The sequence below is a fragment of the Tauraco erythrolophus genome, chromosome 1 (assembly GCF_009769465.1).
Source record: "Tauraco erythrolophus isolate bTauEry1 chromosome 1, bTauEry1.pri, whole genome shotgun sequence".
NCBI lineage: Eukaryota > Metazoa > Chordata > Aves > Musophagiformes > Musophagidae > Tauraco > Tauraco erythrolophus.
The window spans coordinates 49,716,673-49,733,945 of record NC_141465.1 but is presented as its reverse complement, the minus strand read 5'-3'; the positions used below and the strand labels follow the sequence as shown (position 1 = coordinate 49,733,945).

Below are 17,273 nucleotides of genomic sequence, written 5' to 3'. Positions count from 1 at the left end.
GTCCAGCTGCTGGGGCTTCATCTCTCCCTGGCAGACTAGAAGTGTTTGATGTACTTGAAAAAGATACTTAGTTTTATCCCTTTACTAAGTTATTCCTCACAAGTACTTCTTGCACCTTTCTGAATTATTATTTTTTTTAATATAAATTTTGATTATCTGTCGTCTTCCTCTTGTTTAGACATGTCTTCTTGAAAGAAGAATGTATTTTCTTCTAGCAGCCTAACGGTCTCATTTAACTATGCTAGCTTTTATTGACCTTTCTGACTCTGGCACCTATCTAGCCTGAACTTAAGTAATTTAAGAATATTATGCTACCTGCAAAGACTTTATTTTAATTTCTTTTTAAACTGTTTGATATCTTCTGGGTTTGAAGTTGATTATTTTGGATTTCTTGTTCAGACGAGGATCCGGGGTATGTCTACCTTATGGACAGAGACAGTTGAGTCTTGAAGCAGGTCTTGTGCATCATTCAAGACTGCTGAGAATACTGCTCCTAAAGCTCTACTTCAAGAAAGTCATCACTTACAGCATCTGAAAACTCAAATACTGTCACATTTTGTGATACTTGCTCAAGCTGACAAAATAAATTGAAGTCTCTCATTTGTAACCTTAATTTAACTACAGCTGTAGTAATAAGTATTCCATACTGATGTAGTTCACTGTCACTTCCACTGAATTTGTGTCCTGGTGTTAAGAGTCAGAATAACTACCTCAGTTCTGCCAAGTCCAAGTATGTTACTGGTATTTAGTCCATGTAATTGGTTGGAGTTGTTTGGTTGGGGCTTTTTCTCCCCACCGCCAGTATCCATATAAAACCATTTGATCTTGGTTGTGTTGCCTGTTTAATAAATCCTGCTCATCAAAGCTTTGGCTGGCTTTGACTGTGCTTCTGCTGTTTCCTGCCAGGAAGGTTACTGACTCTTCTCCTAACCTTTTTATCCAGGATATGGTTTTTTATGCAGGCTTGATGGTTAAAGCAGAGAATCAATTGCCTTTTAAAGGGGAAGAGTAGTTACACAGCTCTCAAACACCAGGTTGCTATTTGTTACGCATGTTTGGCAGTGCCTGAACTGTGGGAAGCTCTGGGTTTGAAATTCACAGGACAGGAGCTGATGTTGAGAGAATTAAGAAGAATCTTCCACATTGGACTTTCTAGTGGCTGGAAAGCAAAAGGTCAAAGTGGGTGTTGACTAAGTGATTCTCATTCTCTGTAGAGAGTTTACACAGCCAACATGTGCACTTTGTTCAACTATTTCAGTGCTGAAGTGAAAAGGTACAGTGTGCACACCAATAATAATAAAGTATAGTATGGATAGGGGCATAAAACACATGGCTATGTATCAAAAGTTGCCTGGGATCAACAGTTGACACTCTTAAGAGTCTTGCATGCTACAATAAAAGCAAATGCAGGTCTTCATACCAGTAAAGGAAAAACCCTGAAATTGCTTTCTTGTCTCAGTGAGGCAAAATGCAGGAATTACACAGTTTCAGTTCTGCTGTTTTATAGGTACCAGTCTTCTAAAACATTTCAGTATCAGATACTTGTAACCACTTGCAGCTCCTCACAGAGATAGTTGTTTTTCAAGTTTTTGTTCAGAGGAGATGATGATGATCATGCAAACCATCAGGTTCTTAGAGAAGAAAACAGTGGAACAAAAATCTGTGATGTGCACCAGCAAAGTGCGTTGGCCTTACTAGTAAGGCTTCTGTGGTGCTGAAGGCGTGCAAGAGTGCTGCTCTCTGGCTACCGAGTGCTCTGCTGAAGTGCTCAGGTGGTCTGATGAGATAGTGTGGCTGAAGATTTTATCGTTCAATTTATGGAAACAGGTCTGTTAAAAGTTCCACTGGTTATAGTTCCACTGTTGTTTATGTTTCGTTTCAGTACAAAGGTGAAAGAATTTAGCTTTCCTTGGTGTGCAGGCTGAAAAACTTTGGAGAAGACACGCTTTGTGCTGAAAAACTGCATAAAATGTATAGGTGTTAAGAACAAGTGAGGAAGTCGCCCTATACTGGCAATTTTTCACTTTAAATTATCTTCTGTAGTTTTTGTTAGCCTGCACTTCTGGAAATAGTAACTAATTCAAAAAAGGTAGGTCTCAACTCTACACAGTTCTCTTGAAAAGCAAGGCCAGGGGAGGGAAAGCATGCTGTTTTTTCCTCTCCCCAGCATGTACCAACCTGCAGGAGTAACACACTGAATTGAGTATGCTCCATAAGTACTGTGCAAGTATAACTAAAGTAACTTGTCTAATGAAATAAATAAATAAATATATTGCTGTAGCTCTTGTTCAGGTTGACTATGACTTTTTTTTTTAGCTTCAAATTCTATTATTTTTACTAACTGCAGTGCAGATAGATCTACTTACTGTGGAGGTAACTAGTTTTTAAAATCAAATTACTGAGGTACTCTATCAATAGACAAATAGGCTTAAAAGTTATGACCTTTCCCCGTTTCCCAAACATTGTACTTGGGCAATAATAAAAAAAAACATACAGGACTTGCAAATTAAAAACCATAGTGGTCTTAGCAGCACATTCTCACTTGGTAATGAAAATGTTTTAGTCAACAAGATACAGGCTAACTCTTCAATTACTTAATTAAATTGAGTACTGAGCCTGTGACCTGGCTGTGGGACCAAGCTCTCCTACAGCCACCTACATAGGGCTTGTGCAAGGTGGCCACTGTTGAAGGCAGGCATATATTGCGAAAGACAATTCAGACTTGGCGGGGGGGGGGGGGGGGGGGGGGGGGGAGGGGAGGAATCAGTGTAGAGGCTGTATTTACAGCAGGACTTTGAACTACAGGTATACTAAAGAAATTTTGCTTTTGTTTTGTTCCATGGTAAGTTATCTCATCCTGCTGCTTTTTAGCTGCATGAGAGCAGGTGCTACCTGCATCCCTAAGCCCCAGCTAGCTGCCTCTTTGATGCTCTACAGGGAAGTGGCAGGACTTTGAGGGACATTGAAGGTATCCACCAGTGACTGACACAGGTGCACAAAGCTGAAATCGCTAATTATAGGGATGAAGTGCACCGTACATATGGTGCAAAGCAGCCAGTCGGTCTCCTTGAAGCAGGGCTGAAACAAACCCACAACAAGAAGGGTCATGTAAATAGCCCACAGCCATATCAGTATATGGAAGAGCCACCACCGTGCTCCAGGAAGTGCTTTTGTATTTCCAGTAAGTCAGGCCATTGACCTCTTCATTTCCTGCTTTTCAAGAGCTGCGTATGTCAGAACGAATGTTGAAAGGAAGTAGGACCTGACCAAAAACCACCTCCGAGTTCAGTATGTTTAATGCTTATTGTTGCTGTCAATTGCGAAATAAATTAGCAGCCAGAGTTCCCCTTAGATATCATTGTGGAGCCCTTCCTGTGAGGAGGCAAAGGAGGGGAAAGTGCTGGCCTGCTTACACCCACCAAGACTTTGTCAGCAGATGTTGACTTTTAGCAGAATGACCATTGGCCAAACAGTCAAGTCAGCAGCACCTTTGCTCTACAGTTTCATTGCCGTCTCCCCCCAGCACCAGCCTAGAGCTAATCTGCTGTAGACGATGACCAGCAGGAACATGCTGGAAGGAAGCTGGTCCTCTCAGTGACATACAGGCAAGCACATTCCTGAGGAACAAAAAGCTGAACCATAGATGTCTAGAGTCAAGTTCTAGCTACCACCTGCCACCTCTGTGCTGGAAAGGGCTGTATTTGCCTGAACATTAATCCGTACTGCAGAACTAGCACATGGTACTAGTTTCATGGGAGTGAATTAGCGCCCTTGCCAAAGCCATCTTTTGTTTGTTCCCACCCCGCTCCCAAGCATCGACACTTTTAAGAATGGGATGTAACATTCCGCTGGTCTATTAGACCTAGGGAGCATCCAGCCTACTGAATTCCCACACAGAACACAAAAGGAACTAATTAAAACTCTTACTCATTCAACTCTCACTCCTAAAAAATTGAAATACTTACCTCAAATAGCAGCTTTCCTTTCATGAATGGTGAAGTCGTGGGTTGACCATGGCCAGCAGCTAAACACCCACACAGCTGCTTGCTCACACTTCCCCACAGCAAGACAGGGAGAATAGGAAGCGAATCTTGTGTGTAGAGATGAAAGACAGTTTAATAGGTGGGTGAGAGAAGGGGGTGGGGGAAGACTGAAATCACTTGCCCTCTCCCAGAAGCAGGCTGATGCCCTGCCAGCCTCCAAGCAACAGCCACAATGGAAGGCCCCCTTCTTCCTCTACCTCATTTTCTATTGCCAAGCATGACGTGATAAGGAATATTCCCCTTTGGCCAATTCAGGTCAGCTCTCCTGACTGTGTCCCCATCCCTGCCTCATGCCTACCTCCAGCCAATGTGGTGTGCAAGCACTGCCCAGCAATAGCCAAAATATTTGTACGTTATCAATGTTCCAGCCATAAATCCAAAACACTGCACCATATCCACTTCTTGAAGTGAAGCCCATCCCAGCCAGAGCCAGTATAGGTACCTTAAGATACACAGCTCGAGCCCAGTAGCCTACAAACTTGTTAAAATTCAAAACACAAAATTCAAAGAGACAAAAGTAAGATACGTATCAAGGGAAGTAACATTTGCAATGTAAAAAAAAAAAAATAATTCTGTATCAGTCACCAGTCATCTATTTTTTTCAGTTTTAGCTGAGAGATCAGGCCAACAGTTCATTTGAGGCCTGTCTTAGGTAACTAAAAGCTTTAATTTAAACTCAAATTAGACACACAGCTTTGTCTGACAGCTCTCAAGGTGATCCATAACCTGTCTGTAGAACCAAGATACACATGGGGATACTCTGCTTCTGCAGGGTCCAAATTCTCCAGCTTTTCAGTCAGCCAGAGGTTTAGAAGCAAACTGTGTGCTTGTCTTGTATTTCTTCAGATAGGAAGGTATTTTAGACACCTGCCCGATTGCCTCACATCATTTTACTCAGAAGATGCTACAGGAGGGCTCTAACTAAACGCAGGCAATACCAATTCACTGAGACCATGTTGTCATCTCAGCACCTAAAACAAGAAAATGTTAAAAGGTCAGTGCTTCCACCACCACTCAAAAAAACCTGACACAAAAAAAAACTCACCCCAAACCAAAACCCAACTCAACAGTTACTTAAGTCTGCTCGAGATTTATACTTGAACTTCACAGGAGTCTGACTGGTCATCCCTATGTTCATCCCCTCTTTCTGCACCCATTCTGTTTGTGAAGGATTGCAGTTACCTATTGCAAGTGTTTCACACCAAGACAACTCTCATCTCCTCAGACCATTAATTGTGGGGTAAATTATAAAGAACTACACATCTTTATTACCACACAGCAATTAAATTATATTTAGGCAAGAAGGCACTCACCTTACGCCAACGGACATTAAACACACCAAACGTTTTATTTAATAATAAATTTTATTTATGCAAAGCCAATCCAAAAGTGTTGTGTAAAAGTGAAAAGCTCTTTTTACATATTAATAAAAACTTACTTTGTGTGCGTGCACTTTCTGTGTGGGAAGTGTGAGGATTGGACTTCTATTTACAGGAAACCACTAAGTTTGCTTAAAAATATAGACATAGGTATTAAGTCATTCTTATTTTCCCTAAAAGCTAATTGCTGTACAGTATACAATAGCTCAAAGTGCCCAAATAACCAAAGGTATCCCATGATAACTTGACTACACAAGCTCTTCGTGCCCTATTAAGAATATTCTCCTTTTGATGTAATGCTTCTGCCCAGTGCTTGTCTTTTGGAGTTTTTTGGGCGTTTTGTTTTTGGTTTTTTTTTTTAATGTATACAGTAGTCAAATTATATTACTATGTCACACCCAGGATTTTCTTAAGGTAGAAAATTTATGTTCCTTGACCCTCCAGTTCGGCGGCTGCTATATCTGGTTCTTCATCATTGTAAATGTTTTCTGCCTGGAGACACAAGATAGTACATTACAAGTGGTAGACATAGTTGTTTTTTAACAATCTTCTACACTTTATATAGAAAAAACACGATAATACCAAGGCGGCACAGGTATCATCCCCTCCTTAAAGGGACCTTCTCCCTGCCTTTTCTTAAAGGGCAGCCAAATTTAGGAATGTGCACACAGTGGCTAGACTTCAATAGTTGTCTTCTCACATTATTTTGTTTCAGCAGCGTAAGCGTTAGCCATTTAAGCATTAGCCTTACCATGAACCTTTTATTTGGACTTATTTCAACCTCAATCTGAACACACAAGACAAGTTAAAGAAGAACAGCCTGACTTGTGACACACATTTCGGTCTGTTAAAATAAATTATTCCTAAGTCATTTTATTCTGCATTTATAAGATAATTGATCAAATTCCTCTAATGTAAAATACTATGAACTAACCAGTGAGTTAAAAGGCATCTCGCTTTGCAGTTAACACGCAGGGAAGGTGGGGAAGAGTAAATCTTGGCTAGTATTGGATTTAAGTTTGCAATTGCCACATTTATTCTTCACTAGTACCTAAGACTTGGAGTCAAGAATTAGCTAGCAGCTGCATTTATTGAGGTTGTTTTAGTCTTTGTTTTCTTTTGAAAGTCTTATTCTTCAATCTAACAGTGAAAGAAGTACACGGGATAGACTACTTTCAGTCACTGAAGGCACAAGCTGCCCTAAGAACAAGCATTTCAGTTTTATCTATGCAACAAGCTTCAGAGCAACTCAAGAGCTGTTGTGACACTCACCATTTGCCATATCTGCATTATGTTGTCCTCCGACACAGAACAGATTACCCAAGGCTCATTAGGATTCCAACTGAAGTCTGAAATTTTGGCAGTGTGTCCTCCATGAATAAACTGTTAAAAAAACCACAAGCTTCAGTAAGCCATTTCATCTCTAGAGAGAAATCCGTTAAGACCCAAGATTCAGAAGTTAAATTCATCATGCTGATGACTACATAAAGAAGAAAAACTCACTGCTAAAGATTCACAGTACAGACATAAAGAAGGTGTGTGTGAAACAGCACATTCCATTCATTGCTTACAGACACAATTGCTGAGACAGCATTTAAGATGACATTATTAATATATTATTATAGCAACAATCAGCTGCCATCCTCAAAACAGTGCTACTTTACGCAAGGTTGGGCTGTGAAATCCAGACATATTTTCTATCCATCACCTCATCTAATTATATGAGCACTTACACGGTTACACAGGAAATGGGGAAACCAAAGTGTAAGCATTTCTAATTGTTTGTTTCCTAAGGAAGCAAAACAAATCACAAGCCTTTGTACTTTCTACATCAGTAAGGGTAGCTATCTGGGACCTAACTGGTCTAATGCAAGATAAACATTTTCAGGCCTTGGCTTTACATGCATTTATAAAAAGAGTACCAACAAGTGTACGGCCCAACTGTAAATACGTTCAACAAAGATGTGTAAATCATGTCCAGGACAGCTTTGAAAAAAGTTACTACCTTCAGAACTGAATAGAGGGAGCCTACTGCAAGTTAGAGCAATGGATTGAAAACTGGGGAGCTGAAAAGGTTTAGGAACTGCTGCAGTTTTAGTAGCACAGTCATAGGGCATCGTGCTGCCATACAGCATGTCAGCAGACTGAAACCTGAACAAAAGCATACCAGCAGCTCAGGAGGCCCATCTTCTGCATCCTCTGCAGACTGCTCTTCTCCAATTTTACTGTAAGAAAGTAGTTTATACGTCTTATTAATAATGAAAATCGCATCCTGTCTCAACTGAACAGTTCCTAGCCTTTGTTTCCAGTATTTGCTTTTGCTATTGGTTTTTCTCACTGTCAAATAACTATAAGCCTCAGGTATAAAACACCAACTGTTTGGCGTTACCATTACTGAAATAGAATCTCACTTGTGAAGCACACAGAGGCGGAACTTGCTTATTACCAAAGGCAACAGAAAGCAGTTCTATCAACAAGAAACCCTCATGAAGAAGTAACATTAGAAGTACTGTGCTGCTTCTACTGTATACCTGAAAGACCAGGTCCGAGTTAAGCAAGAACGGAAGGCCAGAGAACAGCACAAATGAAGTCAGCCAAATAAAGTGGGTCTGTAGCCTTTTTTTTTTTCTTTTACCATCTGTTCATATATACTGAAAGAAAAGAATTGCTCTTCACCTTAAATCCCATACATTAAGCCGACGATCAGTACCACTCGAAGCAAGAATTGTTTCATTATGAGGAGACCAGTGAACCTATTGAAAGAAAACAACTTGACTGGAGCAGTTACCGATTTCTAAAGCATATCCTGAATCAACAGCATCTGGCCACTGATTTTAACAACTATACTCAATAAATCAGTTTCTTCCAGCACAAAGGACACCCTATAGCTTAAACAGAGTGCTTTAAAGTCTTAAGATTTCTCAAATGGAACAGCCAACATTATTTCACTCTTACAGATTTACCATATCATCAAATTTGTCTAAAATTCATTGTTACCTGCACCTACTAAATGGGCAGAGCTCTCAATATTAGATTTGAGCTCAAGTCCTCTCTACAGCAGGACATTTTAGACAAACCTTCCATCTGTATGGAAGGTACTGGCAAGCTTCCAGTATCTTTTTAGCAGTAAGTTGTTTACTTGCTTCAGAGTCAAGTGGGAAAAGGCAGAAACAAACTATATAGTACTGTCTGTATTTGTTGAACCAAAATTCACTATTTCATGTTTAATAGACTTATTTATTGTGGTTGGTCACCATATGAAAATCTACATGTTCTTGTCCAAGTCAGTACTCTTCTAGTTTGGGTTTTTTTTTTTCTACAGCTTGCGAGAAAACTTTACCCACCTGAAAAATTTCATCTTTATGAGACTCAAAAGAATGGAGTTTCAATTTTAAGTTTCGAAGATCCCATAGAGCCACCGTCTGGGAGAAGTGACAAGAAATTGATTTTACTGTAATGGCTATAGAACTATCATCCAGAACACTTATGAATTTAAAGTATACACAGGTAAAAACCTTGTCAGCAGAACCAGTTGCCAGAATGAACTCGCTGTATGGATTGAAGGACAGACAGTTGACCTCGGCTGTATGAGCATCCACAGAATGACTTGGCTTGGATGTGGTATTAGATCTTGTGTCCCAACTGTCGCAATGAAGGGTTCGGGGGCAGGGAGGAGAGAGCAACAGTGCACAAACATAAGTTTTCACAGGAGGTTCTTTTTCACTACACTACATGTTCGTTCAAGAGACTACGTTATTACTAAACCTAAGATTGAAGCTACAGTTTATATTCCATAACGTTTCAGCATTGTGTGTCTGTTACACATGAGCAGTTCACACCAAGAAGCTGACATACATATTAATTACATCTTATTTTCGAGTGATGTGAACACATTAAATGACATGCAGATTTCAGTGATTCTGCAGCATTACTATAGTTGATTACACTAAAGAGCTACATAATTCCAGAATTCAGATTTTTTTATCCAAGTGCTCTGGACTGGTTCACTGACAGCACACAGCAGGCACTATCCAGACACTGTTTTATCTGAACTTACATCATAAGCTTCTGATCATCAGCCACAGATCCAAACAGAGATTCATGGAGCAGATGCCATGCTACATCTTCTACTACAGCAGAGTGCCCGGTGAAGATTGCTTTTGCATCAACAATTTTGCCTTCTTTTGGTCCAGCACTTACATCCCATAAACACACCGTCTGTAAATAAGACTCATATTCTATTGTTATGCAAACTCTGATTGTATTCTCTTTCAAATAAATAAATAATCACATTCTACCTATAAAGAGAGAGATGACACTCCTGAAACAGTTCTGGTTTTGAAAAGGAACACTCAACACACAGTGAGAAGTGAGCTAAGTTGTCAGTTTTCTGCAAATTCAAGGCCCAAGGATTATTTATAAGGTCACAGAAGTAATTTACATTTTTAAAGCCCAGAAAGACATTTATAAGCTATTAGTTCAACTGATCTTTGATAGTCTTACTAATTTATGGTCTCAGACCCAAGCCAGTTGAAAGGGTTGTAATACAACAATTTCTTCCAGCAAACAACTATAAAAACATTCTAATTCATCATGAATGTTACAAAGAACTGGTTGTTGATTACAGCCTAAAATCAACTCACAGCCTTTAGAAACATAATTACAATATGTGAGAGCTTCCCCACACACCAATATACAGCTACATTAACCCAGTTTTTCTCAAATTATCTAATACATCTTAAATTAGGAGGGGTTGTTTGGTTGTCTTTTTTTAAATAGGGGAGAAGATGTAGTTTTTACATGATCATCTGATGCACTGAGAAGATGTCCACTCAAATTTGAGTTCCATGATAAGCCATAGCCTTCTTTCTGGTGCCCTCTTAATCTAAGGTCAGGATTACACTCTCCACTTGGGTCTGAAAGAGAAGAAATTCCTTCCGTTTAGCTTCATATTGCACATCAATCCATAAGAGCATCATTATCAACTAAGAGCTTTGTTCCTGTTGCAATAAGCATATTTTATATATCAGCCTCTTAGGAGAGTGCTGCTTTTATCAAGATTCTCTTACGATGTTGAGCATAACCAGGCAGTTAAAAGTCACTGAACATATGGGTCTTCTTATTCAGGTTCCAGAGCCCACCACCTCTCCTCCCAATTACAGTTAAACACAAGTTTACCCCTCAAGGACAAGAGGCATTTTACTTAACTTCCAAGGAGTCTGACCCACCTGGTTTTGAAGGATGTTTAGTGTAGTCAAATACCAACACATCAGCAGACGGTGTTTTCGTAGCAATGATGCAGGGATTCTGCGGCATGTAACGAGCACGGTTTACTTCACCTTCATGGTTAATTTTAATCTCCGTTTCAATTTTGCCAGTCACAGATCCAAAGCCACCGAACTCTACATTTGTCAGAAAAAGGTCAGTTTATCACATCAACTATTTTAAACAGGTGAAACAGCATTTCATGCCATCTCCCCCACTCCAAGAAACAACAGTAAGCATCTTGTCATAATACAGTAAAGCCTATGAAAGACTAGCACCATGTGACACAATAGCACGAACACTTCAGATATTTTGAATCCTCTATGATACAAACTCTTTCAGATCTTTAGTCTCTATTCGATGCAGATGAGCATCAGTTTTCACCACAACTGACAGAGCTGGTAGAAATGCTAGTAAGGATTGTATACAATAATGTTACCTAGGTTCTTCCGAAATAAGAAGTTTCCTCTTTTAAGTCACAATTAATGATCTAGAATTAGTGTGAACTGATAAGTATATGTCAGCTTTAGTATTTAACAGAAAGTTAGAATACCATTAGACAGAACACTTAGTAATGCTGCTGCTAAAACATAATCTAAGAATGCATGCGTGCTCACCTCCTTTCTCACTGTCATATTGCGAAGCATCAAACTGATCATCATTGGGAATCTGGACTCTTGCAACAACCAGGTGGTTCTGTTCATCAGACGTGTGTGTTCCCAAAACCAGCCAGTGTAGAGCGTAATCTTTTCCTTCTGGCCTGTTTAGAACAACAAACGCATGGAATAAAATTATGTGCTCAGTTCCAGAGGTTTCATAGCTAGAATCTATAACACTCAAGATCCAAACTTCTTCAGGGAGCTAGAAAAGAGAGACTCGCGTAAGAGATCCTTTCCTTTGTTGCAAGAGACTTACACAATAAAGTGAACTAGAGTCTGACATAAGTAAACCAAAGACAGCAAGGCTAGAGTGACAATTCCAGTCAGTGAACATTGCCACTATGGGCTGAAAGGGACAATTACAATTTGCACAATAGTTAAAGGTGCCATTAATACCTACTTCTGTCTTTTCATTCCTCTAACAATTGCACAATATCGATTTAGTAAACAATCAGTACTACTTTCTATAAAACACAAATACTGAGGACAAGCGGTCACGTATTTTAGTTACTTCTCTTACAAGATTTTACCAGTTATTATTTTATTTCAGAAGCTCGTTTTTAAACACTGCACAAATCCTAGCTAACTAGAATCAAATTTCTCTTCTGGCGGTTAATCGCAACGTTTAGCAATAAGTGAAAGGCTGGATGGACAGTGCAATTTATCTCTGAAAGGAAAAATTCGGACAGTCGAAATCAAGCAACTTCTGCACTCTTGAAAGCAAGAAACTAATCACGCTGTCTGAATCGAAGCAAACCAGGACCATTTGGGTAATCATAAACCACCACAGGTATTAACACACCACTTCCAAGGCATCATCATACATTTTGAGGGTGAAAGAAAAAACACAAAACAAAACAAACACACAATGCACACGCACTTACTTGCGTCAGGAACAGGTGTCCCATCATGTCAGGTGCCATACAAAGAGACAGTCCTTGCCTTAAATGGCTTATATATTTTGACACTGGATAATTGGAAATACCAGGTTTTAAAATGAATATTAAGTCAATCTGCAAAATACGAGGCAAGCAGAAGTGTTCCTCATAAGGGCTCCACACCCTCAAATCCCCACTTCATCTTCTCCATGCCATGACTAGTTAGCTCACACCTCTCAACATCTTCCCCAAACACTCTGGTATGCAAAATTAAGTGATCATCTAACCATCAAGTATAACATCACATATGTAGGGCGGAATTTTAAAGATGAAAGAGACCACCCTCTGATTACTGAGCTTTACACATATGATATTTTAAAACCTAGCTATATCCAGTTTAAGACAACATGAGGGACCTAGTCCTTGTCCACTATCTCAATGAGCCCTGAGTGGTTACTGCGACAATTTAAGTTCCACAGTAGCTGGCAGATGACCAGAATCTATCCCCATCTTCAAAATTCTTTAAGAAACTAACTAGTGAGACCACAATTTTTCAGGAGAAGGTGGAAGAACAGGAAAATTAAAATATGTGAAGTCAACAGCAAGCTAGGATGTGAAATACCAGTCTTAGAAAAACATCCTCTTAAATAAATCCAGACTTAAACCAAAACAAATCAGAGAGATACTATGGCTTCTACAGAACAGTAATCTGTAGCATACATGAGGAAAAACAGTCTTCAAGAAAAAACTAATTTAGTACACAGATGTCTCTGACCAGAATTTCAGATTTAGCTATAAAAAAGTGTTAGGTCTCTTATGTATCAATAAATTGAGAGAGATTTCTCTCCTCACACCTCATGACACCTTCTGCTAGGCTAAGCTAGAATTCTGTAAAGTATCAACTTGTGACTTTTTCCTCAAGCTTCCGCATACCCAAAGGAGTTTTAATGTTGTAAGCAAAATAAAGTTTTACAAGCTCACAAAGAGGAGTCTAACAGAAATTATTCTCATCTTGCACGGTTTCTGTCCTCAAGTTAATTAGCAGACATGGTTAACAGAGATCAAAAGAGCAGCGGAACAAGCAATCACACACAGTCTCGGCTCCAATTTTGCAAACTAAGCAAATCAGCAGCTGAGCCCTGTGTCTCCCTGGTACCTTCCAGGCCTCTCTCCCCTTCTCTTACCTGGTCACATCAGGCAACCACTGCACGGTGAGGCTGGGCCACTCCAGAGCGTGTGTCATCACCAGGTCGTACAAGAAGGGGGTGTTTTTTTTTCCAGATCTTGTACTCCTCGCTGATGACGCGCTCCTCCACCGTGTCTTCCAGCACTGCGGTATGGGAGAGAGATAAGCCAGGGGCTCGGCGCCTGCCGCCACTGAACTGAGGCGGGGGCACCGTCACGGGCCGGGGCTACACCAGGGAGGGAGTGAGGTAAGAGAGAGGGTCTCGAAGCTCCCTCAGGGGCAGCGGGCGGGAGGACAACTGCAACCGCCCCACCCCTGCCACCACGCCGTCGGAAGCTCTTTAGAAAGGAAGCCCGGAGCGCCCCAGCTCCTCCACGCCACCCGCGGCCTCCCACTCTCCGGGCACACGCGTCCTCACCCCACCGCCCAGCCGGGGAGAAGTGTGTGTGGGGGGGGGTCTCCTACCTTCCTTGCTCGCCATTTGGGTATGCCCGCGCACAGGCGAAACGCAAAACGGGAAGCAACGGCTAACAGCGCCGGAGGGGGAAGGAGGGGGGAAGGAGGGAGGGAAGGAAGGAGCGACGGCCGCCGGTGAGGGCCCGAGCGGCGCCGCCACCGCCCCGCCACGCGCGCGGGCTCGCCGCCTTCCAACCCGCGCCTCGCCCCACCGCGCATGCGCCGCCAGCCAGCCCGCGGCACCACCGCCCACAGCGGCAGCCAATGGGGCGGGCGAGAGAGCCGCGACGGCGCGCGCGCGCCCGCGCGAGGGGCGGCCAGCGCCCTCCAATCAGGCGCTGGCGCGCGCTGAGCCCACGCGGGGCGGGGCGGGGCGGGGCGGGGCGGGGCGGTGCAGCCCTCACGGCCGGGAGCGCGCAGGAGCCTCCCGAACGCGCTGGCGGGCGCGGGGGGAGAGGGGCCCTGGTGGCGGTGCTGCGGCGTCTTTCCTGACAGACTCGGCCCCGGGGGGGCTGGCGCGACGGCCGGGCGCCACGGGATCACTGCGTGGGGCGGGGCGGGGCGGGGCGGGGCGGGCGAAGAGGAGCCGGGCGGCCGCGGGCAGTTGTCAGGCGGGCCGCGCTGCTGCCGCGAGGTGGGGCTGTAGGAAAAGCGGCTCCGCCGAGGCGCCGCCGCGGAGCCGGCGAGCGGCTTCGTGCTGCTTCACCCCGGTTCGAGGGCGCTGCCCAGCGACCTGCCCGTCCGTTCCAGAAAGTTCCTCATGGCACCAGGAGCAAGATCAGCTCCTACCGCAGAGGCTCAGGCGTGGCGTACGCTTTAGACGTGTGGGTTTAATGAGCGGCATCTGCTCGCCAGAGTTTTGCTGTTCCTGCAAAACCGCAGTTTAGCGGGAGAGCATCAGTGCTGCTGAGAGGCCGCTATGTGAGCTGTACGGAGCCACGGGCACCACAGCAGGGTGAATTAGTTTCTCTGCTGGGACGGTACCCCCAGGTCACACGGTGCCCCAGGGGTGGGCACGCTCACCACAGAGAGCACCCGCGTTCCCCCCGGTAATGACGTGGACAGTGATGCCATGAACACGGTGCAGCCACGAGTCAAACTGGGAAGCACTCCCGTCAGTACTGCTGTGGAAGATCAGAATAGCAAAACACTATCCACGAGTATCATTTACACTCATCTTCCTTGCAGAGGAAAAAAAATAATTCAGAATTCTAGAGTTGTTAAATCCTCAAAACACCCAGGAGTGGGTGAAAAACAAGAATGTTCTGGCCCTCCTCTTTAAACTATTGTACTTGTTACTGCTGCTCTAAGGCAGATTTACCAAATACAGTATCAATCATTGCACGTTGGAAGTAGAAACTGGGAAACAGGAGTAGTTCTATTATTACTTCATTCATTCATTAGTGTTAATGAACAGAACCCTGGGTACATTCAGAAAGGAAGAACAGTGCAGTCAACGAGAAGGAAATGAGAACAAAATTACTTTTTTCTACAGAAGCATCCAAAATACAAAAGTCAAGATACCGCTTTTCACCAGTCAGAAATCACAGGAATTTAGCCATTAAAAGAGGAAAGAACAGCTCACATCTTCAACATGAGTTAAAAAAAGATCCTGACACAAATGAACACTAGAGAGTAGCCTTGTGGAAACCAGCAGAGGCAGCTACATCCAGGAGACTCTGGGGAACCCGGAGGGGCCGGAGGGAGGCAGGGGGAGCGGGGATGCACGGTGCTGCAGCCGGCCATGCAGGGCTGCTGCGGTGCTGGGCAGCCAGCCCCAGGCTGCCAGACAAGCCGCACAGGACAGGGCCGTGCTCGGCCTCCGGCGCAGGGGCTGCGCAGGCTCTTGCCGCGGCGGCGTGTTTCTCTGATCCACGCTCCGCGATACGCGGAGGTTTGAGGCTTCGGCCATAAAATAGAGATCTCTTGGAGATCCAACAGCTACCGGGCGACCTGTCTGTATTTGAAACAAGCTTACTTTTAGCAGCAAAGAATGGCAGTTGACCTGTATTTAGTATGTCTTAACTAATAAGCCCTAAATTATATTAAAAACTTAGATACTGATCCCACTTTACGACTAGACATTTGTGAGAAAAAATGGTTGCAGAGGCCACAGCTGAATAGTTAACTATTTTTCAGCAATGGTGCTGAAGATAATGGAATGTTGCTTAGTTTTCTAGAAGAAATGCATGTTTGAACTATTTGCTATTTGCGATTAGGGCATGGAAGACACTGAACTGCATTATTGAATCCTCAGTCACATAATGTCAGCCAGTCTTACAAGACTTTTGAATTCTGTTGTTGTCTGATAGGGTCAGTTGTTATCCCTGACTGCTGTGGCGAGTGCCACAGCTTCGTTTAAGCAGTCACATACAAATCAAACACGGGGCTTTGTCACCATGCCCACCCAGCCTTTTTGTTCCGTGTTTCATCTATCGCTAACCAAAAGGCCGTTTAATTTAACTGCTTTCTATTCAGCTTGAATAAGCAGTGCTTTTCACAGGTAGCATCCTTCACCAGGGTAGATTTTTGTGGCAGCTGGTAACACTTTCCAGGGGAATAATGGAAATGAGGCAGTTAGATTTTCCTAAATCCCCCTAAACATTCGAAGGAACTTTTTGCCTCCAAATGGCAAATGGGCTTTCTTACTATGTTGTGACTTAGAGTCTTAAGATGAATTCTTGCTTCAGTCTTAAACTCAGGGAGATGAATCCTGTATCACTAAGGCTGATATGTGTTGAGTCCCAGAAGGGGAGAAATGAGCTCTGTAGTGAATTTCACTGCGCTCAGCTACAGATAGTGGCAGGAGGGAGAGGAACACAAGGCCAAATCAGAGCCAGCGTTTTTTAATTTGCCTCTGTGAGGACACTCCTCACGGGCTGAGCCTTCTATGGCCTGGACTCCAGTTTTTCAGACAAGGAATCCAGTTATGGAAAATGTTTATGTTTAGGAGAGACTGGAGAGTCAGAGGCTGGTAACAGCAGCTGAAGGTTGTAGCATAGGAAGCTGGGAAGAAGGCTGAGGTAGGCAGCCAGCTCCTCAAACAGGAAGCCTTCCCTAATGAACCGTTGCTTTTTTGGCCAGAGTGTTGAAAAATAGAAATCTTTTGGTGAAGAGGTTAAATAATTCTATATTAATCTTCCCCGCAAAACTGCGCAAATTAGAATTCAAGCTATGCATGGCTTACTTATTCAAAACAGGAATCTTCTTAAATTAACTGGAAGCTGTAAAATACTCTGCTACGTAGGAGTGCACGAGTGAGTGTGTTAACACACACACAGACCCTTGGTCATACAAGATGTGTTACCAGCTTGCCTTTGGCAATGCTTACTAGTCATTTTGGTGTTTCCTGCTATGTGTGTGTCTACTCCTACAAAGTGCTGAGGCCTTCCTGAAACCTTGAAGAG

The 17,273-nt window shown here is 43.0% G+C and overlaps 1 protein-coding gene across 1 annotated transcript; it reads right to left on the bottom strand.

Moving 5' to 3' along the window:
* Positions 1-5,426: 5,426 nt before the first annotated feature.
* On the bottom strand, positions 5,427-13,959 carry RBBP7 (RB binding protein 7, chromatin remodeling factor). Its single transcript, XM_086609194.1, has 12 exons — positions 13,876-13,959; positions 13,409-13,554; positions 11,305-11,447; positions 10,651-10,824; positions 10,223-10,338; positions 9,480-9,640; positions 8,938-9,064; positions 8,767-8,844; positions 8,099-8,175; positions 7,590-7,647; positions 6,695-6,805; positions 5,427-5,914 (listed from the first exon to the last, which is right to left on the bottom strand). The coding sequence occupies exons 2-12, from the start codon at positions 13,465-13,467 to the stop codon at positions 5,846-5,848; spliced, it is 1,173 nt and encodes a 390-aa protein (XP_086465320.1). The 5' UTR covers positions 13,468-13,554; positions 13,876-13,959; the 3' UTR covers positions 5,427-5,845.
* Between the last annotated feature and the right edge of the window lie 3,314 nt (positions 13,960-17,273).

Bases quoted from the DNA above. Each gene is read 5' to 3' on its own strand.
- RBBP7 (XM_086609194.1), bottom strand. From the start codon at position 13,467: ATGACACACGCTCTGGAGTGGCCCAGCCTCACCGTGCAGTGGTTGCCT. The intron at 11,448-13,408 runs GTAAGAGAAGGG...TGTTCTAAACAG, and splicing joins TGGTTGCCTGATGTGACCAG to GCCAGAAGGAAAAGATTACG. The intron at 7,648-8,098 runs GTGAAGAGCAAT...ACTTTCTTACAG, and splicing joins CTTAATGTATGGGATTTAAG to TAAAATTGGAGAAGAGCAGT.